The following is a 27,295-nucleotide window of genomic DNA, read 5'->3' on the forward strand; positions in this document are numbered from 1 at the left end:
TCAAAGAGAAATTATGTGAGAAAACTTTCTGATAAACACTGTTTACCTGGACAATAAAATCACCACTTCCTGTCAACAGCACCCAACTCAAATGGCATCTCTTGATCGTGAAGCCTTCCCTGGTTTCTCCAACATTCAGTATTCTCTCCTGTTTCTGAATTCCTGTGATATTTTATTTACGTCTCTCTCTTCACACTTACCTAATTCTATTTTGTTGTATCATTGCTTATATCCACGTCTTAGGCAACCTGAGGGCAGAATCTCCTCCATTATAGTACCTTGCTGGAGAAAACCCTCTCATTATTTTAAAATAAATTGTAATAATTATTCTATATCACTATTGTGAAAGCAGTTCATAACAATGCACCTGTACATAGTAGGTACTCAATAAGTATTTGTTTTTAGTCTTTTTATTTATGTTTATGTTTTTAGTTTCAGTATTTTGTTTTTAAATTTATTGAGGAATAATTTACATACAGTAAAATTTACACTTTTCAGTGTACGTTATTATAGGTGTTGACAAATACACACAGTGGTATAACCACCACCACAATCACCCTCCAAAATTCCCTCATGCCCCTTTGTTGTCAGCCCCTTTCTTCAACCCTAACCATTGTCAACCACGGGTTTGTTTTCTGTCCTTATAGGTTTGCCTCTTCCAAAACTTCATATAAACTGAATCCTACAGTATGCAGCCTTTTGTGTCCAGCTTCTTTCACTTAGCATAATGCATTTGTGATGCATTCATGTTGGGTCTAATTTATCAGTTCTTTTTTTCATCACTGAGTAGTATTGCATTGCGTGGAGGTACCACAGTTGGTTTATCCATTCACCAGTTAATAAACAGGTTGTTTCTAATTTGGGGTCATTATTGAGTAAAGCTGCTATAAACATTTACATTTTGTGTGAACCTAAGTTTTTAGTTCTCTAGGGTAAAGATACCCAGGAGTGGGATTGCTGGGTCATATGGTAAACATATGTTTAATTTTGTAAGAGACTGCTAAATTCTTTTCCAGAGTGGCTGTACTCTTTTGCATTCCCACCAGCAATGTTTGAGAGTTCTAGTTGCTCTGCATCCTGACCAGCACTTGTCAGTTTTTTTAAAAGCCATTCTAATAGGCACGTAGTGATATCTTATTGTAGTTTCATCATCCCTAATGATGAATGATATTGAGCTCTTCATGTGCTTATTTGCCATCTGCGTATCTTTTGATGAAACATCTGTATAAAACTTTTGCTCGGGCTTCCCTGGTGGTGCAGTGGTTAAGAATCCGCCTGCCAATGCAGGGGACATGGGTTCAAGCCCTGGTCCAGGAAGATCCCACATGCCGCAGAGCAACTAAGCCCGTGCACCGCAACTACTGAGCCTGCACTCTAGAGCCTGTGAGCCACAACTACTGAGCCCCTGTGCCACAACTACTGAAGCCCGCATGCCTAGAGCCTGTGCTCTGCAACAAGAGAAGCCACCACAATGAGAAACCTGCACACTGCAACAAAGAGTAGCCCCCGCTCACTGCAATTAGAGAAAGCCCGCACACAGCAACGAAGACCCAACACAGCCAAAGATAAATAAATAAATTTATTAAAATAAAAAAAAAAGCTTTTGCTCATTTTTAATTGAGGCTTTTTTTAATTAATGAGTTTTTTCCTTTTTTAAAAAATTAATGAGTTTTGAGAGTTCTTTATATATTCTAGATATAAGTCCTTTATCAGACAAGTGTTTTACAAGTATTTTCTCCCAGTCTGCAGCTTGTATTTTTAATATCTTTCAAAGAGCAGACATTTTGGTGGTCAGATTAATCAATTTTTTCTTTTATAATACTCAGTCTTCTATGGATCATACTTTTGGTGCTGTATCTAAAATATTTTGCTTAACCCAACTTTACAAAGATTTTCTTCTGTTTTTTTTCTAGAAGTTTCAGGTTTTACATTTAGGTCTATAATCCATTTTAGCTTAAATTCTGTATGTGGTGTAAGGTATAGGTAGAGGTTCACTTTATTTTTCATTTGATGTCTAGTTGTGCAGCACCCATTTGTTGAAAAAACCTACCCTTTCTCTGTTACATTGTTTTTGCACCTTTGACAATAATTGTTTGACTATATATATGTCAGTCTATTTCTGGACTTTAGTCCATTGATCTGTGTGTCTATCCTTTTGCCATACTATGCTATCATGATGGCTGTAGCTTTGTGGTAAGTCTTGAAATCAGGTAATGTGAATCCTCCAGTTTTGTTCTTTTTACAAAATGGTTTTGCTGTTCTATTATCTTTGTATTTCAATAGAAAATTTAGAAGCAACTTGTTGATTTCTAAAAAAAAAAAAAAAAAAGCCCTGTGGGTATTTTGATTGGCATTGCACTGAATTTGTAGATCAGTTTCAGGAAAATTGACATCTTAATAATATTGAATCTTCCATTCCATGGGCGTGGTATATCTCTCCATTTATTAGACTTTCAAATTCTTTCATCAGTGTTTTGTAGTTTTCAGCCTACTGATCTTGCACATATTTTGTTCTATTTATATCTAAATATTTCATGAGTTTTGCGGGGGGTGCTTTGTTCAATAAAAAATTGTTGAATTAATGAATAAACAGTGCCAACCTACTTGTGAATGCTTGTCTTGATTCTGTAGTCAGATACAGGGTACTAGAATAATGTTGGAAAATTCATCAAAGTCCTTGGTTATGGTCAGGCCAGCAGTGAGGCTAAGAGGTCTGAGTGTAACTCTAGAAGGCAGGAAATAGGACCTCATTCTGCACCCTTCTTGCCACATTCTTTAACTTTGGACAGTTCCTTCTCCCACCCAGGGTTTACCTCCTAGCACAGGTTGTACATAAGTTAAGGCTATACTTTTCAGGGGCTCTCTAGGCAAAGTTGGCTTTCCCTGTAGGTACCATACACAGTTCCCTCCCTCACACAATTTGAACATGCTGAGTAACCTGTCTGACTAACCATTTTTCACCTATTTGTCTGGTTTGGGTCCTACACTGTCTCTTTCATATCCATCCTTTGAATAAGGTGATCTATTTCTGTAAGGCGCTTATTAAGATGTGTTCCCTGGGAGAGGTACTCTGCCCCTTGGGAAAGTAGATACATCCGTTTCATCCAATTAACATGTACTAAAATTGAGTCCCTGCCATGTGCAGAGACCTCTGAGGTGAAAATGGCATCCTTCCCTTTGAGGAGTTGCCTATGATAGGGAATTAGGTTGTCAAAGTCAATTTTGTTTTGAAGTAAGGATGGAAGTAGGTCTGAAGGAGGAGTTCCACTTGGGTCATTCAACTCAGTGGAGGAACCTGGCATCAAGGGAGGTTGAGAGAGCTTGGATGCTTGAGGCAGGGGTGAAAGGGAAAGACGTTTGCAGAAGGGGCAATGGGGTAATGACAGTAGACTCCTTCTACTGTGTACTTTCCTTTTTGCTGTGAGAGTGTGTGTATTGAGCAGACCCACAAATTTGATACTGAGAAGTACTGCATTTTCTTTGTAAATAACTGTACCTTGGGGTTATAGGGTACTCTATGGTTTATACATCATTTTCATATAACTTCCTATAATCTGTACACAGCTTTATGTGGTAAGTGGTGGGTGTGTTGATTTCGGTATCCTAACTGCTCTAATAAGGAACTGTAAAATAAATTTTATTTCTGGCTCACATCATAGATGAGTCAATGGGTATAAATTGAGGGGGAGACTTTGTTCCCCACAGTCATCCAGGAAATCAGTTTCCTCTCATCTTGGCCCTTTAGGTCCTAGGAGTTTAGGGGAAAGAATGAGGAATTATGGGGAAGATTTTTATGGCTAAGCCCTCGAAGTGGTGTCCCTTGTGCACATTCAATCACACAGCCACACCTAACCATAGGGGTGACTGGAAGATGCCTCCAAGCTGAGTGTAGAAAGAGTAGAATTTGGACATTGGTAGGCCCTATCCTGTGCCGTGGAAGCACAGGGTATTTCCCTCATTTTACAGGTGGAAAAACTGAGGTACACAGTGGTTGAGTGACTTATAGAAGAGCACACGACTACTAAGTTAAGTACAGGAGTTAGGATTTCAACCCAGGTCTGCTGTTTTGATAGAACAGGGACAATAACACTAATAGCAGTAATAACAGTAATAATATCTAATAGTTTGTGAGTATAGGTGTGTGTTAAATGGGGCAATGTATATAACGCTCCTAGTAAATTCCAGGTTCCCTTCCTAGCCTTGGGCTTTGCTCACAGTTGTGTAAAGAGCCAAGTCTTTTTCCTGAGGACCGTGGGCGGCAGAGTGACTGCATGAGCCAGCAGCTGGTGCGTCCCCATCAGCAGCGTCCAGGGAAGGAGGCTGAAACGGATTCTAGTGGCCGAGGGGTGCTCTCTGAGCAGACTGGGAGGTTGTGCACAGGCGGACCGGCTCTGCCAAGCCTGGAAAGGCTGCACTTGCCTTTGCTGCGAGACTGGAGCCTTGCAGGGGCTGTGTATGTGTCCTGTATGTGTCCAGAGGACAGCCCCACCGCACCAGGCTCATGCCCTGGCCAAAGGTGGGAAAATCCTCCAGCCAGCGCCCGTCCCCTCAGGAGTCCTTGTGGGCCTGAGCAACTTTTAAAAGATTAATTTTAACTGAATTATTTTAAAAGCTCTAACATGAATGAATGCCGAATTGGCACCCATAACATATATTATTTATAGGTTCAACTTTTAAAATAGATCTCTTTGTGTAGCAGAGCTGTACAGATAGAAACCATTCTATGAGTGATGTTTCTGTGACACAAGAAAGAATAAAAGACTTCTCAGCTAAGTGGAGTGGGGCTTCCCTGTCTAGAAGAGTTCTGGGTGAGAACGGCTGCTTTCATCAATGTTTCTGGTGAGAAAACTGAGGTGTGGGTTGAGTCGGAGCTGCTCTGAAAGGTTTCAAGATTGGTTTGTAGGCGTTGGGCCCTGTTGCCACTGCCTGTTCTTTTGCCACCACAGTCCAGCAAAAGAGGAAGAGACAGCGGCAATGTGAGATTGAGGCACAAGGGCAACAGTGACACTGTCAGGGCATCGATGACCAGCCTGCATTCACAGCACTCCTGCTACGTGCCACGTTTCCAGCCCCTTCACCACCTTGACCTCCAAATTGGCCTCCAAATAGTGTGTCCTCGGCAGGAGCTGCTCTTGTCCTCTTCAGGGCAGTACTCTGCATTTCTCAGTTCTCACCCATTTGTTCAGTATTTTTTATCCCCATTTCGTGTACCTGGCATTATGCTGGGCAATTGGGACAAAAAAAATGATTAAGGATGTCCCTGGCTTTGTGGCTAAGTGCTTTGATGACAATGAGCACTGAGTGTGATGGGAGCCTGGAAGAAGTGCTCCCACCTCCCACTGCTGCAGGGGATGGGGGTGAAGATGGGGAGCTTTCTCGAAGAAAGCAAAGGCTAAGACGAGTTCTGAAGGATAAGAAATTATTCTGAAAAAGAGGGAGTGTGTTCCAGGCTTAGGGAACAGCATGTGCAAAGAGTGTGTCCAGAGAGAGCTGGGGACCTGAATAGAGTTCGTTATGGCTGGAAAGTAGGGTTGCGGAAGTAGGGAGGGTTGGATAGAATAGTGTTCAGGGAGGGGATGGATCACAAAAGGCTCTGACTCTGATTTATGATGGATTTTAAACTTTCTTCTGAGATAGAGAGGAGCTATTAAAGTACGGAAGTGACCTCATATTTATATTCTAAGATGATCTTTCTGGCCACAGTGTAGAGGATAGGTCAGGATGGTAGGCAAAAGAGCAAATATGGGTGCAAAGAAATCAGCAGGAAGCCACTAGAGTTGAGATGACAGTGGTGAGAAGTGAAGGGGAGCAGTGGAGACAGAGAAGAATGGAGATTTGAGCGATATCGAGGGGACTGAGTTGATGAGATACTGGGTTCTATCACCCCAGGTTTGGGTTTGGGCCACTGGGATATTGGTGGACTAGGAACATGGCAGGAAGGACTGGGACTGGGTTGATGATAGAGTCAACTGGGAATAATGCTGAGTGTGAGAGGCCTGTGGGCCTTCCAGGTGGATGTTCAGAAGGCAGTTGGATGTGATGGATGGGAGTTGCAGAGAGGTCATGCAAGGTGAAGGTCACGAAGTCATTCACGCGAGGTGGTCATTCAGGTCAGGAGTGCAGGAGATTGTCTAGAAACAGCGAGTAGACAGAGGAAGAATGGAAGGGGCCCAGGACAGAACTCTGGGGAACATCACCATTCAAGGGACAGGTTAGAGGAAGCGTAGCCCCCAGAGCAGGCCAAGGAGAAAGGCCAGAGAGTTAAAGGAGAACAAGGAGCATGTCCTGGAAGACAAAGGAAGTGGTTTCAGGAAATTTTGGAATGGCTAACAGAGCTTAAGCCTTCTGAGAAGTCAAGATAAGACCTGAAAAGCATCTGTTGTTTTAAGGAACAAGGAAGGGAGCTGTCAGTGAATAGCTTCAAGAATAGTTCAAGAATAGCCTCATGAACTAATAGGGAAGCCAGCTTTCAGTGCAGTAAGGAGTGAGTTGTTATGGGTTGAGGAAGTTCTCATGAATATAGTTAAATACACTGTATCTATTTTTACTTTAGGAGCAGAGGCCTCATCATACCTCTCAGTTCATCGTCATCATTTTCTAGGCAGGGCACCTCCCCTGGTTGGTTGGTTGGTTTCTTTTTATCTCCATTTCCCTTTTCCGTTTCCCTAAGTCCACCTAGAGACAACCATCTTCATGTGTTTAAGAGTTTTTCTTTTGTTTATATCCTTATAATATGTATGCTGTTTTATGTGCATATGTTTTGAAATTATTCAGTGGTGTGTTATAGATCTCATTCTGTTTCTTTATTTTCTCCACTATTTTTTAAGATCCTCCAATGCTGCCATGTGTCCTGCATGTGTCCATTCACCACATTTTACTGTCCATCTCCCAGCGATGGACACACAGGTTATCTTCACCTCCCCACCACCACAGTCAACACTGCAGTGAACTTCCTTGCATTTGTCCCCTTTTTGACTTGTGTGAGAATTTCTTTGCTCTGCATGCCTACGAACAGGGTCGTAGATACGTAACCTGCCTGAGAACTGCAGACTGCCTTCCAGAATGGCTGGGCCACTCCACACTCCCACCAGTAGTACACAAGGTATCTGTGCTGCACACCACCATCTACACCTCGTGTTACCCAGCTTGATAATGTTTGCCTCTGGTGTCTCATTTTAATCAGCACTTGTTGGTTAGCTAATGAACTTGAGTATCTCTTTTTAGGGTCTTAGCCTTTTGGATTTCCTCTTCTGTAAATCACCTGTTCTTATTCTTGGCAACTTTGTCAAGAAATTTGGCTTTGAAAGGGAGGAAAGAAAGGATGGAAAGGAGGAGTTTTACTTAAGATGAGAAAGACTTGAACATATTAAAATGAAGATGGAAGGGAGAAGAAGCTAAAGATTCATCTTCTTCCCAGGATTGGAAGGATGGCCAGAAGGAAGGGTAGTGAGGATCTGGCCTCACCCAGCAATAAACATGAGACTGGGGGAGGGAGCAGGACTGAGGAGGGAGAGTCGGTGCACAGATCATCAGCAGCTTTCCCTGAGCCCACCGTGCCTGCCACCTCCACTTGCTGGTCATAGAAGCAGTGCAGGATCCATGGAGTTGAATAGGAGGGGTAAGGTGACCTCCTTCCTATTCTAGGAAAATGTTATTTTGTGTTTCTAAATGTTTGAAAGTTATATTTGTTTTAAATTGCAAGGAGAGGTGCCTAAATTTCAGCATACGGGATGTGGCACAAATAAAGTTGTAGAGGCACATGGTACAAAGGTGGGGGGTGCAGGACACGTGGACCCTCTTGGTTGGAGCAGAGATGGCATAAGAGAGAGTATGAGCTCAGCACCAACTGATGTAGGACCCTGGATTAGACTGTGCGTTAGAGAGTTGCTGAAAGCTATGGAGTAGAGGCGAATCATTATGAGGAGGGCTGTGTAGGATGGATTGAAGAGGCCCGAAACAGACAAAGTTGGACCATTACCCAAGTCCAGGCGGGAAACGGTAAGGGCCTGGAGTGAAGTGGAAGCCTTAGAACATAAAGGAGTGATGGATGGAAGACACTTTACAGAGGCTTAATGACTGGCCGTGGTGATGAATCAATATTGAATAAGTGCTCAATGCACATAAGTGGACTATGTGAAAGTACTGCATGGATCAAGGAATAAGGTGGGATAGAGGCTCCAGAGTTTGAGCTTAGGTCTCTAGGAGGAGGAGAATATTTACTGAGCACCTCTATGTCCCAAGCACAGTGCTAGGCACTGGAATACAATAATGAATAAGACAGGCTTGCAGCTGCCTGCAAGGAACCTCTACAGTCTAGGCAGGGAGAGACAAAAACAAAAGTAAACCAACAGATGTATGAGTAATTGCAATTATGATGAGGGCTATGAAGGGGTCAAGCAAAGTGCCCAGACTGAGGATGACAAAGGACTTAGCTTAGATGTGGTACTTGGGGAGGACTTCCACAGGAAGTGATACCTAAGAGGAGACCTGAGGAAGGAGGAGGAGCCAGACATGCAAAGATGCTCCAGGAAGTGTTCCAGGCCAAGGGCACAATGTGCACAAGAGCCGGGGTGGGGTGAGGAGGGGGCGGCCTGGGGCGTGGATGCCGGTTGAGAACTGAAAGGAGACTTGAAGGATGCACGTAGTGCATGTGGTGAGGGATGAGCTTGGACTGGGAGGAAGAAGCCAGACCATACTAGGCGCTAGGGCCATGGTAACATAACCTCAAAGCCATGATCACACCTAACATAATTGACTATAATTCCTGGTCATTATCCACTATTGAGTCTATAATTCAGATACCCCTCGTTGTCTAAAAAATGTGTTTTGGTGTTGTTTGATTCAAATTCCAAACAAAATACATGTTACATTCGCTATTATATCTCCTAAGTCTCTTTTCATCTACAGCAGTCCCTACCCTCTGCCTCTTTTTCAGTCTGTTTGTTTTAATGCCGTTGACTTGTTGAAAAAGTGGAGTCGGTTGTCTGCAAAATGACCCGCCTTCCGGGTCTGCCTCTTTGCTTCCTCATGTTGTCATTTAACTTGTCTATCAATCTCCTATAATTCCTGTAAATGGGAACTTAGCTCTACAGACTCGATCAGATTGAGGTTCAACTTTTTTGGCAAGAACGTCATAGGCCATGATGTCCTTCATATTGCATCATATCTGGAGACACACAGTGTTTCATTGTCTTATTCTTAGTGATGCTAAAACTCATCAGTGAATTCAGGTGTTGGGAACTTGATTCCATTGTATAATTCTCCATCAATCTGTTATCTAATGGTTTTATTTTTTGATTATCTTTTCTGAATCAATTGTTTCATGAGAAATATCTCACCTTTTATTTCAAATTAATTATTTCAACCTATTCTTTTTTTAGAATTTATTTTATTGAAGTATAGTTGATTTTACAATGTGTTAGTTTCTGGTGTACAGCGACGTGATTCAATTATGCATATACATATATATTCTTTTTCATATTCTTTTCCATTATGGTTTATTACAGGATATTGAATACAGTTCTCTGTGCTATAGAGTAGGACCTTGTTGTTTATCTATTTTATATATAGTAGTTTGTATTTGCTAATCCCAAACTCTTAATTTACCCCTCCCCCACCCCTTTCCCCTTTGATAACCGTAAGTTTGTTTTCTATGTCAGTGAGTCTGTTTCTGTTTTGTAGATAAGTTCATTTGTGTCATATTTTAGACTCCACATATAAATGATATCATATATTTGTCTTTCTCTGTCTAACTTACTTCACTTAGTATGATAATCCCTAGGTCCATCCATGTTGCTGCAAATGGCATTATTTCATTCTTTTTTATGGCTGGGTAGTATTCCATTGTATGTATGTACCACATCTTCTTTATCCATTCATCTGTCAATGGACATTTAGGCTGTTTCCATGCCTTTGCTATTGTGAATAGTGCATGCATCTTTTTGAATTATAGCTTTGTCCGGATATATGCCCAGGAGTGGGATTGCTGGATCATATGGCAACTCTATTTTTAGTATTTTGAGGAACTTCCATACTGTTCTCCATAGTGGCTGCACCAATTTACATTCCCAGCAGCAGTGTAGGAAGATTCCCTTTTCTCCACACGCTCTCCAGCATTTGTTATTTGTAGACTTTTTAATGATGGCCATTCTGACTGGTGTGAGGTGATACCTCACTGTAGTTTTGATTTGCATTTCTCTAATAATTAGTGATGTTGAGCATCTTTTCATGCGCCTGTTGGCCATCTGTATGTCTTCTTTGGAGAAATGTCTATTTAGGTCTTTTGTCCATTTTTTGACTGGGTTGTTTGTTTTTTTGTTGTTGAGTTGTATGAGCTGTTTGTATATTTTGAAAATTAAGTCCTTGTCAGTTGCATCATTTGCAAATATTTTCTCCCAGTTCATAGGTATTTCAGCCTATTCTTGACCACTTCGAATGTTGAGGCCACACTACCTCCCTGTGCAGTTTTCATCAGAGAAGAGAGGGGTAACTGTGGGTGTTCTAGAAAAGTCTTCTTGGAAGAACAGAAATTGGGCATTCAGCTTTTCAATTCAACTATCGTAGAATTACTACTTATTTTGGGGGAGGAGGCCAGGGACTATCTTGAAAGAAATGAGTCAGGAGGGATAAGAAGTAGGACTGGGTTGTAATAGCTTTCTGTATGTGTAGCTATGGAGCCCAAGAATCCCAATAGAAAATAATCTTTGAAAATTACATATATTAAGACGACCATCTCTCCCCTCTCCTTTAATCATTCCCAGTGGACATTTGCGTCTGTGTTGGACGTGATGTGCTGATAGGTGGTGTTAAGATAGAGGGCTGATGGGCCAATCCCTGTATCAGAGCTGAGCAGCACCTGTTCCCCATTCAAATCCCTGTAAGAACTGTCGGGGCCATGATCCCTCCCCTCCTCCCCCATCCAAGCAGCTGCAGCATGACCGAAGCCATTTCTTAGTAGTAGATTTTTCCATGATGAGGGCAGACGAGTTGTGACATGTGGGCCTGAAGTCCCTGCCTGGTGACAGAAACTGGAGCAGAAGGATTAAAATGACCAAACAGCAGTGGACTAGAATGACCAGGATGTTGCAAATGTACGGGCATCCTTGATGGTGGCAACCATGGATAGGAATCTTGAGACTTTAAGAACCCCCAAACCGCACCCTCCTAATGATGGACTGGAAGCCAGGCTGGGTCAGAGTGGGAATGGTAGAGTGTGGGGAAGCAGAGTGTGCTCTGGGGAGAGGCAGCAGCTTGGCCCAGGCACTGCTGGTGATGTCCATCTGCTGGAAAGTTCACCCACAGGTGGTATGCTTGCCCGGGCCTCATTGTCACCCTATGGTCCTGAAGCTCCCCTACTCTGCTGTGCTGGGAGCCGTGTGCTCAGTCTTAGCCGTAATGAGACTGAGCCGTAATTTCTAGGTGGAGACGTCTGCTAGACGGATGGAGGTGCCAGGCTGGAGACGGGGGATGGGGAGGAAGTTGGGGCTGGCTGTAGATATAGAGTACCCTGCGCTGGGCAGCTCACTGGTTCTCCTGATGTTTTAGTGAGTGTTTAACTATTCTTTAAGGTGTCTGTGAATATGCAATGAGATTATGATCAAAGGGAGCAGAAGAACGTTCTGTTTTGGTAAAAGTATTGGCAGAAAATTTCCAGGGAAACTTTAGGATTTAATCTTTTGACCTGGGTTGCCATAGTAGCAAAACATGTTAAAAGCAGGTTTGGGGTAGCATAAAGGGGCAGAACAAAATAGGAAGCAAGTGAGGGGGTCAAACCTTACAACTAAAGAGAAAATAAAGATAGAGAATGTCTAAATTCTCGGTTTAAGGAAGACTGTATTTAAGCTATTGCAGTAGCCTGCACCGGTGACCCTGCTAAGGAAACACAGCATCAGCCTGTATTTCCCCCATTTCTCACTCCTGGACTTTGTTGCTGCTCACGTTTGTGTGGTACAGGAAAGAGGGGATAGGGTTGGGAGGGAAAGAAAAGAACATCCATCCTCTGCTGCTCAGCGCTATGGGAAGGGCTGAAGTGAGCTCTACCTAGGACTCTGGCAGCACCCTGCAGGCGGGGAAAGGAGCTGCCGCGGCGGCCACCTCCTGGGTTCCTACCCGCCCTGGGAATTAACTGAGCATAGCACGTGGGCTTGAAATTCCGAGGCCTAACACCTGATCTCAGAAGCAGACGGGGCCCTGGGCACATGAGCGAAGGGCAGAGCTGTGGGTTGCATCAGTGATGTTGTGAAATCCATTTCCCAGGCAGGCGCTCCTTCTGCAAGTGAGTGCGCTGTGCGATCACATGAGCTCTTCAGTACTGAGCTGTGGGCAAGTCTTCTAGGCACCCATCCCACTCAAAGTGTAACCTGGGGTCAGGGGGCGGCAGAAGCTCGCCGTGTGAGGCTGAGCCTCGGACTGTGCTTTTGGAGACGGGCCTGCCCCGCTGCTGAACAGGCAGGCTGACGGACAGGGAAGGTGGGCTCTCCTGGGCGCGGGGTCCCACAGACCACAGAAGACCCGCCTGCAGTCTGACGAGGGTCTGGTGGGTTGCGAGAAGGGCTTCTAGGGGGCTTCAGGGTGAACTGGGGAGTAAATGGACATGGAACTTCTTCTTATACCTTTTTTCCTGGGTGGGCTGGCAGGGAAGAGAGGTGCAATTTGGGGCCTATTTTTAGCCATGGAATTGCTGTCTGTCATACTCATGGAGGGCCAGTCTGGCTGCATAGATGACTTATATCCTTAAAGACGTGACTGAATCACCTTGGCTCCAAGTTCCCCTCCGATATCAACTTAAATGTCATTTCCATGAACCCCCCCATTTGGTTAGGTGTCCCCACCGTGTGTCCCCAGCCTATGCTGTTCTTTTCAGTCATGGTGGTTTCTTTATTGCCATGCCTTTGAAGGGCCATTGTGACAATTATGGGTGACCCTGGCTTGAATTTGGTTTTAGGCATATTTTGTTTTGTTTTATTTTCCTGGAATAACCATCTGTAGCTTTCCTGTTTTCTTATTTTCTTCTCTTCTGCCTCTCACACCCGATTCTCCCCTTGCCTCTGAGCACACTGGCCCAGCCCCCAGCCCCTTGGCCCTGATGGGATGCCATCTGGGCAGGCTGCTGGGGTGGGCATGGCTGGGGGAGGGGGCAGGAGGAAGAGGGCCTCTCTTTAGTTTCTGAATCTCTTTCCTTGGTGTTTGTCTTCAGGGACCTGACCCTTCTAAAAAAAAGAAAGAAAAAACACCTAGCGTTGTGTGTTTAGACGCGCACGTGTGTTTTTTTCACGTTCCGGCAGAGCCGCTGCCCGGCTGCAGCCTCCTCCGAGCTGCAGTCGCAGGCGGCACGGGCGTTTTTAAGCAGGGTGACTTGCTGTCGAGTGGCTGCTCTTCTGCTCCCGGGGCCATCAGTCTTGTCTTGAACGCCCGGTCCTGCTGGTCTGCCCGCTCAGGCTCATCTTTCTGGGGCAGACTTATTTACGGAGCCGCGGCAAAGGTAATCTCACTCCCTGGGCCCCGCGGCCTGGGCCCCTCTCAGCCACGCTTAAAAATAGCCTGAGACGAGAAGGAGAGCCAGGGTCTGGTTACCTCCTGCACGCACGATCCGATCTCACCTCGCCGTCTGCATCTGGCAGCTCGGCCCTGCTCAGGGGCCAGCGGTCAGCCTGTCAGCCCCTCCCCACTCGCAGCTCCAAGCTGGTGGTGGTTTCCCTTAAGGGAAGTAGGGAAGGGCGTGGTGGAGGGAGGAGGGCCCTCCCAGCCACCTCCGCGGGGCCAGCCGAGTGGGACATCTCAGCCCTGGAAGCAGCGCGTCTGTGCAAGACGACAGGCTGTCAGAAGGGACGAGGGTGTGCTGGGTCCCAGGCCTGGAATCACGCGGATACCCGGTGGGGTGATGGCTGGCTCCCCTGCCTTCCCCCACCCCGCCCCCTGCCTGCCGCATGAGTAGCAAACACCTTGGCCAAGCCCTGGAAGCCGGGGAGTGCCCTCTGACCCCGTGTGCCATGTTCGTTCCCCACCTGCTTTCGTAAAGTGGCCTCTTCCCGGCCGCAGCAGTCATTCCCGAGATGACCTTGGGGAGGCCTCATCCTAGGAGGCCTTGGTTTCCTCCCTTATGCAGTTAGGGTGGATAATTCTGGCTCCTCCTGTCTTACTGCAAAGGCCTGCGGTGGGATTGATTCATCAGATGGGGGGAAAAGAGCCTGAAGTGATTCAGTCTGAAAAATAAGGGCTCTGCGGCTGCAGTCACGCTTGGATTGGTGAACTGGCTTCCCTTCTTCCTCAAGCGTGTGCCTGCTTGGGTGGTGAGTGTGTGTGCTGGGCTGAGTGCGTGTGTGACGTGCGTGTGTATGCACGCGCTCCGGGAGAGAGTGGCTTACCTCACAGCTCACTCGCTGTCGACACTTGTCATTTGTCTGCCTCACAGCCTCCCCTACTCCCACCCCTTTTGTTCTCTTGGATAGGAAGGCTCTAGGCTCCCTGTTTTGTGTCACAGACTTGATCTTGGAGTCCTGTAAGCTCCCTGGGGAGAGCACTGAAGGGCAGGTACGGGGGAGGAAGTTAAGACTGAAGGGAAGCCGGTCTTTTTCCAAAGGCCCAGGACATTGAGGACCCAGCCCGGCCTCTCTAGCCTCCTGTCCCGCTTTTCTCTCTGACCTCGCCCTCACCTCCAGTTATATCGTAAGGTTCCTAAGTTTCGCCACGCCCTTTCTTACCTTCAGAACAGTGCACCTGCTCGTTATTCCTTTTGTTTGGACCCGTTCCTTTCCACCTATCCCTTTATGGGATGCCTCCAAGCTTCCTCTAGGAATCCGCTCAAACTCTCCTTCCCCGGGTACCCAGCCTCTAGCACGAGTCCCTCACGCACCCTCATCCTTTCCTAGTTGTGGCACCTTGTTGTAACTCCTTCTTCAATCCTCTGTCTTGCTGCCAGAGTAGAAGCTCCACGAGGACAGGGCCCTTCCTGTCTCACTCATAATTGCCTGGCACAGTGCCTGCCGCCTCGTAGGGACTGGGCGCATCTTTGACATAATCATGAATGAATGAGCCTCGTGAATGAGTGACAGGCAAGTGAGGAACCCAGTGCTCCCGATGCCCATGTTCACGGCACAGATGAACACACACAGCTCCGCTGTCGGTGGGCTCCCCTCACCACCGCACACCACCATCGTGCCTGGGACGCAACAGGAGAGCTTGTCCAAGCACCTGGGCGCACTTCAGAGAAGGCCAAACCAAGGGTCCGGCTTTCTGAATGTTTGCTGCAGGGAAAGAACTCGGAGGGCTCTTGGGCAGCCACTGGGAGGAGTTAACTTTCCCCAGTGCAGCTGCAGGGGCTGGTGGCACCAGTGGCATCTTAAAGCTCATGCTCTCCTCTCTCCCCACTGATTCATGTTTGAGTCAACTCCCAGCTTCTCCCCTCTCCTGCCCTGTCCCCATCTCCCCGCCAGGTTGGGTCCTGGCCCCAGTCCACAGGATGGAGCTGCTATTCCCAGCTCGTCCATGCCAGCCTCTGACTCCCAGGAGAGCCAGCCCCCTCGGTGGCCGCGGCAGCGGGTTTGGAGGCAGCGGGCCTGCCTGCGACTGACGTCTCCACCTGCTGGCTGTCCTGACCCTTGCTGCGTGCAGCTCTCCGTCCCCGCCGCCACTGCCGCCGTTACCATTGCTGCTTCTGCTGCTGCATTATTTTATACCTGACAACCTGGAGACCCTGGGTAGGAAGCATGGCCAGGCAGAGGGCACCATGTGCTGCTCCCGCAGGATATACTCCTGTTGGACGCTCCAAATAAGTTTCCCCTGAGACAAAGTCCAAGGGGGTGGGCACTAACCCTCTGACTATGTTGCTGTCCGCCCCCAGGGACCCTTCCATGAAGACTGAGGCAGGCATAGCTGCTGAGAGCCTGCTGACATGACATCGGCCACGGAGGTTGAAAACGTGGGCAACCAGCCACCGTACAGCCGGATCAATGCCCGCTGGGATGCCCCGGACGATGAGCTGGATAATGACAACAGCTCAGCCAGGCTCTTTGAGAGGTCCCGGATCAAGGCCTTGGCAGGTACTCTTCGGGGCCGTGGCGGTTAGGGGAGCCGCTCGCCTAATCCCGAGGTTCACTGCCCTTCCCGCCTGTGGTGAATCCTCTGTGTGCGTTGGCGTGAGCCCTAGCAGGGCGGTGATGGAGACGTGGCTGCGTGGCTCAGAGGCCAGGGCCCCTCGGGAGGGAGCACAGATCAGGCAGCCTCTCTTCCCACATGTCCCCCACTTCCTCCCAGGTGTGAGGTGCTGCAGGTGGACCGTTGGCCTCAACCTCTGTCCTGAATGACCTGTGTCCAAAATCAGAAGTGAAAGAAGGTCTGGGCAAAGGAGTGTGTGAGGGGCGGGACAGCCGGGCAGGGGTGCGTGGACCTCATTATGGACCTCGATCCCCTGCCTGGTCCTGGATAGAGGAACTGTCATCATCTTCTCTGTGGCCCCGAAAGGAAAGGGTGATTCGATAGGAAACTGAGAACAGATAACGTCTTCCCCACACTGCCTCAGAAAGGAGGATTTTCTGGACGAAACCTCTTATCAAACTGGAATTAGATTTTTTTTTAAATAAATTTATTTATTTTTGGCTGCATTGGGTCTTCGTTGCTGTGCGCGGGCTTCTCACTACGGTGGCTTCTCTCGTGGAGCGCAGGATCAGTAGTTGTGGCGCAAGGGCTTAGTTGCTCCACGGCACGTGGGATCTTCCCGGAGCAGGGTTCGAACCCATGTCCCCTGCAATGGCAGGCGGATTCTTAACCATTGCGCCACTAGGGAAGTCCCTGGAATTAGATTTTTACTTAGCAGGTTCATAATAGATTTGTGTGTGTGTGTCTGAGAGAGAGAGGGAGAAAGAAAGAGAGAGAGGGAGAGAGAGAGGGAATCTTTAATCTCTAGTGGAAATGGCTTCTCCTCCCCCTGCTGGCTGAGATCTGATTCTTGGGATTTTTCCCCCCTCCAACCCCTGTGACCATTGCCTCCATGGAGCCCTGCCCAGGGTAGCTATGTTCTGACCCTAAGTCCTTGACCAATAAAGAGAGTTTGGGTTACATGGGGTGGTGTATGGGTCAGATCAGACTCGCATCCCCCATCATCGATTGTTCCATCTTCCGCCTTGTTTGAAGGGCACAGCCTTCCCATAAGCACTCTCTGGGCTGATTCTCCCACTGCCCCTCGCTCATGGCCCTCTGTGAGGTTCCTTGTGGCCCTCTGTGAGGTTCCTTCCACCTTCTCTCCCTCCACTCTGTTCCCAGGTGCCTGGGTCTCCAACTGACCTTGAGTCATGAGCAGGGCCCCTCTGAGGCCATGATGACATTTCACCTCAGGAGTGTCTGGGTTTCCCATCCCTGTAAAAGGGATGGGATAGCTCATTCCCTTGTCACGGTGGAGAATCTTTTCAGGTCTCAGCCGTCACCCTTTTGGTCCTTGCTCTTTGCAGGAAACTCCCTTTCTTCTTCCTTCATCTCCTCCTCACCATCCCTTACCCCACAAAATCCTTCCTTGGTTTTCCTAGGGGATGTATACTGGCACCAACCCCAGTGTAATTTTAACCTCTTTAAATAACCAAACTTGGAACCCTTGCCTTTGCCAGTCTGGTGACCTTCTTTGTGTCTCATGCTGGCTGGGTCTGGCTGCAGTGACCCTGGGATACAGCTGGAGGGAGAGCGGTACTGTGTTCCGCTAAAGTTTGCCAAAGAACAGCTTGAGGAGTGGGGCTGTCTTTCGTGTTTCACGGGTAACCTGTTTTTTAAGAAATCGAGGTAAATTCCATTTTAACAATTATCAGTCACGTTCCTACTATGTGTAAAGCTAAACCCCTACCCAGACATGAATGTGGAGAGGAGGGGAGCAGAGAGTTGGATTCAACATAGTATGCGTCCCTGAGGAGTTTATGATCTATTAGGGAAGTGAACAATGTTCATCATTAATTAGCATGAGTAGAATTAGAGAAGAACTATGGGAAAGACACATAATTAAATAGCAATGAGAGAACAAAGGGGGAGATGCCGGGAGCATCAGGGACTTGTCTATGGAAGAGGTGGCCCTGGGGCCGGGGATTGAAGGGTGTGTGTGGTTCTAACAGGCCGATGGGCTAAGAGTTGGTCCAGTTGGCGGGTCTGTGTGGTAGCCTGGCCTGAGTGATGCGCAGCCTGGGAAACTGGTAGAACTGGGTTGAGCAGGAAAGGGCCCTCTATCAGCCTTGCCTATTCCTCACTACGAGTGTGCATCTCATCTATCAAAGCATCTGAAAGCCCCCCAGAAGGAGAGGAACCGCAGAGTGTAGAGCTGCATGCCTGGACCTTAGTCATTTAGAACATCTGGCTAACAAGTAAACATGCAAGTTTGGGGTCCATTCAGGATTTTTTAAAACAAAGAAAACCCTAACCAGTTTACTGAATTTCCTCTCCTGAGAGCCCACTCTGAGTGACCTGTGGGAGAAACTAAAGCTTTGAGAAGGTCCAAAGTAGAGTGGTTGGGTAGGCAGAGCAGAGAAAGGGAGCGTCAGTCTCCCACACCCACCTCCCCACTGGTTTTAACTTCTTGACGTTTTTCTCTTCAGTGCCGTCTTTGGGGCTGACTTGGCAGTCTAGGCGGGGTCAGCCTTTCCAAAGAGGCTTAGGAAGCAGAGGCTGCCTTTGGTCCCTATTATTCCAGCGTGCTCTGAGGCCACTCCCCCACTCCCAGGAGTACTACGGCAAGGAAGGCGTGCAGCCCTGTATTTCTTAAAAGATGGCGGTGATCTGCTTTGTACGTATACATGGCAGCATTGGAGATGTTGGCCTGGTCTTTCCTATCTCAAATCGAAGGTCCTGGGATGAGGAGGAAAATGTCACAAGACCCAGATTGAGATCCTGGTTCCACTGCTAATGCTACTGCCATGGAGGACAGTTCAGTCAATCTCCTGGGTTTTTCTTTTTATAAATTTATTTTATTTATTTTATTTTTGGCTGCGTTGGGTCTTCGTTGCTGAATGCGGACTTTCTCTAGTTGCTGCAAGCCGGGGCTACTCTTCGTTGCGGTGCGCGGGCTTCTCATTGCGGTGGCTTCTCTTGTTGGGAGCACTGGCTCTAGGCACGCGGGCTTCAGTAGTTGTGGCTCACGGGCTCTAGAGCACAGGCTCAGTAGTTGTGGCTCACGGGCCTAGTTGTTCCGCGGCATGTGGGATCTTCCCGGACCAGGGCTCGAACCCGTGTCCCCTGCATTGGCAGGTGGATTCTTAACCACTGTGCCACCAGGGAAGCCCCCGATCTCCTGTTTTACGCAATGAAGACAGTAGTATTTTCCCAAGGTCGTTGTGAAGATCAAGTAAGATAAGGTTTATGAAAGTTATTTTATTAATAATATACTAGGTGAATGTTAGTATTTATAGGAAATCTCCTTAAGAATAGTATCTTTCTTTTTGTTCTCTCTTTTTTTTTTTTTTTTGGCCTTGCAGCTTGTGGGATCTCAGTCCCCCCACCAGGGATCGAACCTGGGCCCTTGGCTGTGGAAGCGCTGAGTCCTAACCACTGGACCGCCAGGGAACTCCCAGGAATAGTATCTTTCTGTCCCTTCTCTTCTCCCAACTTCAGATATTCGAGTTCATCAGCTCAGTCAATGTCCCAGTTACCTTGGCCTGTTCCAGGGACAGTTTCTTCCCTCTTAACCCCCACCCTCCTTCATCTTAGAAGGCTTGGGTTGGAAAAAAGAGCCAGGGACCAGCGGAATTAGGCTAATGCTTGCCCTTCGAGCTCTTGGCTTGGTCCCCAGGGACCCAGGGGCCATGGGGATGAAGCCCGCTGCTGTGCAGATCTTTCTCCAAAGGCATCCAGCCTAGACCCCAGGTGTGTGTCTGCCATCAGCTGAGTGACTGGAAGGCACAAGAAACCAGAGGACGGTGAGGCCCTGTGAGATGCTCTTCCTAGTGTGGCAGCTCTTCCTGGTCCCTCTCTGCTTAGTGACCTGTGGTTAGAGGACTTGCATTAGGTTAGCTGGACTCCATCTATTCTGCCTCTTAAGTCATCTTCCTCTCAGCTCCAAAGGAAGCACTCCCTATTCAGCCTTTCAGGCCATTCACGGCTCTTCCGCCCAGGGCCGAAATAAACAAGCCATCTGGTTATTCTGCCTGGAAACTGCCACGTTGGTATACAAATACGTGACTCCTCTCCAGAATGAATTACTCTGGGTTCAAAACTGGATCAGCCTGACTAAAGTGAAAGGGGAGGTGGGTAAGAAGACACTGCAGGAGGCTCCTGGATGGGGATGGATTGGACCTTGGCATGCCAAGGGGAGGGTTGGGGGCCCAGCAGGAATATTCGCAGGTAGGTCCCTGGGCAGATGTTGCGCTCAGTGTCAGCCTCTAAAGCTGACAGCGCTTCCTGAGGTTCAGCGGTGGCTAAGTCCTGAGGCTTCTTCCTGAACGGGAGGCCATTCTCTGCTTTGATGACTGCCTCTGGCCCCTCTTACTTTTCAGACTTGCTTTGAAAGTTAGAGGAAGGGGAGCAGCTGGAAAGCCCAAGTTCCTATCCCTCCAAGAGGTTCCAGCCTTCGCGTTTCAGTAAAAAAGAAAAGCTCCCAGTGTCTCCTCGAGCCATCCTCATCGTCACTCACCCCGTTTCCTGTCCTTCACACTGGGCGCCATTAGGCAAACATTTGTGGGTCTGAATGAGGGATGAAGCACTGCAGGCTGCGGGGAGTTTTCGGCCAGAACGCCTGCCCTTCGTGCCCTCTTTCCTCATCCCAGAGGAGGCTTCTGCCTGCACGCACCCTCGCACCTGTTGTGTACCCCTGTGATCTGGGTGAGGATGCTGCCTCGGGGCAGATGTGGCCGCACGGGGCGGGGATGGGGGGGGGGTTGGAGGAAGGCAACAGAAAGATGCCCTGAAAAGAGAAACCTTGTGCACTAGCCTCCATCGCACATCCCCTGCCTGCCTTATGCACGCACACAGCTCAGCCTCCCCGCATCCCAAGTGCCGCCCGCTGTGTGATTTCCAGCTCACTGATGCAGAGGCATCTGGAAGGTTGCAGTGCAGAGAGCAGGCTGGGGCCTCCTGAGGAGGCTGTGAGGAGGGGAGGACCCGACACGCCCTTTCTCCCCCTTTTTGGCTCATTGAACAATTACTAAGGGACAGACGACACAGAGCCTCCCTTTTAAGACAAAATGCACGAAATTATGTAGCCCACTCTGCTTGTGCCTTTAAATCAGAATCCAAGTCATGTTTCAAACTAGAGACGTGCTTTCTTTCCACATTCTCTCTTTGTAGCCTTCTTACTAGAAATGAGGTGAGGCCAGAGGTGAGGTTGCTTTAGGACAATTCAGAGAACGCAACAGGGCAGCGGGTGCACTGCAGGCCATGTCCCTGTACCCTGAAGCACAGGGTTGCTGCCACTCTGCACCTTGAATGTCTTCCAGACCCACTGTGCCCAGGCCCCAAGGTTAAGTTCTGCGACCGGCAGGTATTCCATCAGAGCTTTAGGACAGTGGTCCTCAGACCCTGGCACTCCCTGCCCACCAGCCTGGACCCTCTGGAAACTCCCCAGAGAGGGTGGTACGGGCTCCTTCCTGACTCTGGTGGCAAAAAGTGACGCTTAGTCTCACCCCACCTGCACCAGGATGACTCTGAGCCCAGGTGCCCCAGTTGTGTGAGAAGGGCTTTGTGTCCAAAGGGTGAATGATTTCTTTCAGAGAGCAGGATTCCATCACAGTTGTGCCAGGAGGGGTCAGCAGCCTGACCCCTGGCACAGGGGTGCTTCTTGGCAGCCTGTTAAGTTGACAGTTTCAAAAACAGCTGCTGGAGACCAAGGCATCAGGTGTGCATGGCCCAAATGTCTCTCTTAAGCTACCTGTGAGAACAAAGATGGTGTCATTAACGAGAAATTTTTTAAATGTTTTCTTCTCAGATTTCAAAACATGGAATGGAGTTCTATTTAAAGACTAGATATTGGGAAAATGTACTATTCACAGAAATATCTTTAATCATCAGCAATCATTTTAATGTGCTGTCAGAAGAAAAACATAATTGGCTCAGCAGCTCTTGGAGGTCAGCCACTCTGAGTTCTCCTTCTTCCCCTGAGACAGGCCACTGTGCAGAGAAACCTGCCAGTTACCTGTGTAGACCAACCTACGAGGGAGGCCAGTGTGCCACCTGCACCGTGTGGTCCGGGGCAGTTTCCCCTGCCCAGGACATAACACTTTCTCCCATTGTCCCCTCTTGATAAAAACTGTTCCTCCTCTTTGAGAATGCTTTGCAGAACCACAGCTGTTCCCCTGTTCTGGGTGACTGCTATCTATCATCGTGAAGATGCTTTATCAAATATTAATACACCGAGGTTAATAATGAGACTCTGTTCCCTCCCCATGCGGCGCAGTCTGAGTGAGCCATGTTAATAGCCTCCTCCATCTCTGGGACATTCCTATGGGCTGTCAGCTTCATTCCCAAGGGCAGGTTCTGATACCAGGCCTGGACTGTGCTTTTGGCTCCTGGGAGCAGCCAGCACTCCCTCCCTTCTCCCCCCATGGGGTCCCCCCTGCGTGCTGCTTGGCTGAAGAGATGCCAAGAATGTCATTTTCAGAGCATCTGTGGCAATTGTTCATTTTCCCTTTTTATCATGTCACTGAGACAGAATGACAGGGAGGCTGGTAGCAGCTTAGTCTCTGGGAGAATTTTGCCTCCGAACCCTTTGGCCTTCAGACTCTGGAAACTGGATCAACCAGGGCACCTTGTTCTACAGTCTAGTGAGAAATAGATAATCACACATGTGTCTTCGTACATATAGACATGTATGTCATGACAAATGATGATAAATGCTATTAACTGGGAACTGTGCGTTTATAACATAACCCACAGCTTATAACTCACCCAAGGATGAGTAGGGGCTTGTTTTAGTGAGAGTGTGGACTGGTGGGTGGAGACAGGAGGGGCAGACAGGAGCCACATCACGGGGGCCTTAAAGGCCATGGGTATCTTGGCCATGCAGCGGGCAACTCTAAAGCGGTGGCTGAGGGGTTTAATGAGGGGATTATTTGCAAAGGAGTGGCAGAGTTGAAGGGTCAAAGGGTGGGAGCCTTTAGCAGGGAGAGCTATAGGCTCTCAGGACAGGGGCTGTGGCCTTTAGTAAAGGGCTGGGTGGATGGCACTGCTCCCAACCCATAAAAGTGCTCTTCACAAAGAAGTGACCTGGTTATGTTTAGCTTTGAAAGATCACTCTGGCCTCAATGGGGAGAACAGGTTGTGGAGAGGCTGCACAGAAGTCCAGGAAAGAGAAGGTGGCAATGAGGGTCAGCTTGGTGGCCACAGGGAGCAGAAAGTGGTCCATCCCCACCACGTCATTCTTCTGTCCTCCTGCGGCTATCATGGAGTTTCCCCAGTGAGGTGACCTCGGCCAACTTACTTTTCTGCTCCTCCGGGCCTCAGTTTCCTCACATGTAACACTTGACGCGGGAGGTCTTCCCAGCTCGTAGCCTGGGAAGAAGCTCCCTTGAGGTAGCGCTGACCACACGCCTTTACCCTGAACCGAGGAGCTTCGGCTCCTGGCTTTGGGGAAGGGAATTGATCCTTTTCAGTAAATCAGTGGGTTCTCCAGAAATTCTCTCTGTTTATTAAAGGCTAGGCTGAGGCTGGGTTCCTGGACCATCTTGACTTCTGCAGCCTTGTGTTCTCAGCGAGGGTCATCTCTCCATGCAGCCGCCACCTGTGTGCGTGACAACAGTGCTTGGTGTTTATACAGCTGCTTAGTGTTCTAGGTGCTTTTTAACCAGATGATCTCACTGACCCTTCAGCCACTCTGAAGTAGGCAAGGTATAGCTCTCACCATCCCCTTTATAGATGAGGGAGGTCACATGGCAGGGAGTGCCAGGACAAGACTGGAATCCCGGGGTGTTAAAATCAGCCCTGTGCTGTTGAGGCTACAGCACTTGAGCTTGCTTGAATGTCCCTCAGACCTGCATGATCTCCCCCTCCACACCCCACCTGATACATCGGAATGGGAAAGTTTTGCTTTCACCAGCAGCCTCTAGAGCCTCTTTGATCAAAACCCTGAACTCATTTTTACTTCTGTCTTACAGCCTCCAAATGCTGTCACCTGCCCGGGCTAGCTGACCCTTGTTCCGTGATGCTGTCCAGATCAGCTCCTATCTTTTCATTTCCATAGTTCACATGTTAGTGGGGCCACGGCACCTCAAACAGACTTCTGCAGCCGCCTCCAAGCTGGTTTCCCGGGCTCCAGCCTCTCCCCTGTCCAACCCCATTTGTGCAGGGCACTTAGAATCTTTATCCTCCAACAAATTTTTAGTGAAATGTCACTTTATCTGGCTCTTCTTTTCCCAGAGTATAAAGTTCAGATTCCCTAGACTGTCCTTTGACTCCTTTGCTCTGATGCGTTAACTGCTTCTCTTTCTCACCCCCAAAACATGCACCCGCATACCTACATGCACACATGCACACACAAATACACATTTGCCAGTTTCCACCCGAGGCTTTGAACAAGACCCCCTCTCCTTCCCTGCCATTCTAAAACCATTATCATCTTCAAGCCCCAGATCAAAACTGGCCTTCTTCAAAAAAATTTTTTTAATTTAAACTGTTCTATGATAACTTCTCTTTTCCTATAATATATAAAAACTATTTTTTTTAAAAACTAGGGTGATTGCTTTTCTATCTTTAAACATTTTAATACACAAGAATATATATTTAGTGTAGAAAAGATTAGAAAAGCAGGTAAGAAAGAGAAAACTAGAAACATTGTTAATATCCCATATAGATATTGTAATGCCTATGGATATGTGACTGTGCATGTATATGTATAAATATTAACATTATCTATAATCTTAGAATGTTTTTCACTGAGCAATATATTATGCATATTTTTTTCATGTCTGTAAACGTGCAGATTATAATTTTCATGGCTGTATAGTCTTCCTCTGTATTAATGTACCCAGATCTAGTTAACCAGCATCTTAGGTTCAACTCTGATCGCTTTTAGAGTCAGTCTTGTGTGCTTCACTCTTACACATCAAAGAGTATGTATATATTCAAATATGCATTTGCAGATGTAGTAAGCATCTTAAAGTTCTCTCTTAGAATCAACCCTAGTTGGATCTTAAATCCTTATGGGCAGGAGAACTATGTTCTTGCTGTTCACAATACCAGTGTAATGAAAGTTGATTGGTTGAAAGAAAAATTCCTCTCCAGACTAAACAGGAAGAGTAGAGTTTGTGTCAGCATCATCAGTTATGATGTGTCCCTGAGGGTCTGCCCCGTGCTAGGCTTTATCATGGATTGGCATCTGTAGCATTGAGGTTTGTCACAAGTTCATGGGAGTGAAAGTATCCCTTGCTCAGGTTCCCTAAGCTCTTGACTTCCTGACATGAGAAGGAGGGAAATCCCAAGTTGTAAACCTGCAAAGGGCTCAACATTAAATGCTTGTTTCCAGGCCCAGGCTAGTGGTCCATGGCCTCCCATGGTGCCTTTTCTCCCACTTGCCTTTCTGACCACCTAGCTTTACTGATAGCTTAAAGCCATGTGCTGGTAAAAATACAGACTTGCTCAAGAAGGATACCTATTTGATTTTCATCAGTCATTTATTCCTCGGGGTTTGAGTTTTATACCCTATTTTTCTTCATGACATCTGTCGTTTCTTACTATAAAAGTAATACATGTTCATTGCAGATATTTTAGTAAACATAGATAAGCAAAAAAATGTCACCCACAGTCTTAATACCCAGCTATAACATAGCCCAACATTAGCTTTTTTCTCTGCATCTATGCATATAGGTTTGCAATATTGGGTTCATATTATGCATGTGGTTTTATAATCTGAATTTTCCCTCAAAATGTATTATAATATCCTTTCTTGCCACTGAAAGGTCTTCTCCCACCTTCTTCATATATAGCCTGCTATTCTCTACTTTTGAGAGCAGATTTTTAACAGAGAAAAGAGGGAGAGGCATGAAACAGTCAAGGAATTTTACAGGAAGCCGTGGCGGGAATAAATAGATGGTCCTAGAACTGGGTGACTGTTTCCAAAGATAAGATATTTCAGCTTTACCATTTAGCTCAAGAACAGCCAATGGGTAAAAGGCTCTTATTTTTATAACAGCTCCACTGGGGACTTTTAATGACAAACTTCCAGGATGTCCATGACTTCAGGAAGTAGAGTAGGTACCAGAGTGGGCGGGGCCAGCAGCTACTGTGCTACTGGCAAGAATGGTGGAGGGAGGTTGAAGGAAGAACCAAGAGGAAGTCTGGAGAGGTGTAACATAAGAGAAGGAAAGAGCCTTGACCCTAAGGGGAGGTGTGCGCTTTGATACCCTTGTAGGGAATATTCTAGAGGGCAAGTCCTTAGAGTGGCTGTGTGGCCACAGTGGGGCAGAGTGTACCTCGCTGCCCTCAAGACCCACAGACCTCACTCCCAGGCTCTGTCCCAGGGTGGGGAGGGTGTCACAGGAGTGTTCTCAGCTCATACACCACCTTCTTCTCCCTCCCACCTCTCTCGTGGGCTCAGGTGGTTGACTATGTTTATGAATTTTGTCTGGTGAAAAGTCCCTGACGCAGGGGTGCACAAAGGAACTAAACTGTCTTGGAGAAGGGGGTGAGAAAAAGTTTAATATTTTCTTTAGAAAAAGAAAAGTGTGGGACTTCTCTGGCGGTCCAGTAGCTAGGACTCTGCGCTTCCACTGCAAGGAACCCAGATTCAATCCCCGGTCGGTCGGGGAACTAAGATCCCGCAAGCTGTGCAGCGCAGCCAAAAAAAAAAAGATGATTGTTAATATATTTCCATGTGTTCTACAAACAGATAGAGCCTTGAAAACTGGCTCATTTTAAAAAAAGAAAAGAAAAGTGTATTTCTGTATTGAATAAGTAATATAGACACCCAGTAGGTAAAACTCAAAAGATACAAAAGGGCAAATAATAAGTTTCATTCCCATCTCAGTCCTCCAGACCCAGTTCTTTTCCCACAGCCAGTGTTACCAGTTTTTCATGTATCTTTCCAGGAATGTTTTATGCATATATTAGCAAATGGTCTATATTGTTTTCCTCAGCTTTTTTTTTTCACCATATATTGTCCCTTATTGTTCTTTTTTCCCCACCCAATGTATCTTTTTTTTTTTTTTTTTGGCTGCATTGGGTCTTCGTTGCTGCGCGCGAGCTTTCTCTAGTTGTGGCAAGCGGGGGCTACTCTTTGTTGCTGTGTGTGGGCTTCTCATTGCAGTGGCTTCTCTTGTTGCATAGCACAGGCTCTAGGCCCATGGACTTCAGTAGTTGCAGCACGTGGGCTCAGTAGTTGTGGCTTGCAGGCTGTAGAGGACAGGCT

The 27,295-nt window shown here is 47.4% G+C and overlaps 1 protein-coding gene across 1 annotated transcript in view; it reads left to right on the plus strand.

The window, feature by feature from the left end:
- The window catches only part of SPTB (spectrin beta, erythrocytic), a 120,950-nt gene that overhangs the window by 39,643 nt on the left and 54,012 nt on the right, over window positions 1–27,295 (plus strand). The window contains exon 2 of the mRNA XM_082647106.1: window positions 15,839–16,037. Coding sequence (XP_082503232.1) covers window positions 15,890–16,037 — 148 coding nt within the window. The 5' untranslated portion in view covers window positions 15,839–15,889. The remainder of the gene's footprint in view (window positions 1–15,838; window positions 16,038–27,295) is intronic.

The sequence above is a fragment of the Grampus griseus genome, assembly GCF_964374135.1.
Source record: "Grampus griseus genome assembly, chromosome: 2".
Taxonomy (NCBI): domain Eukaryota; kingdom Metazoa; phylum Chordata; class Mammalia; order Artiodactyla; family Delphinidae; genus Grampus; species Grampus griseus.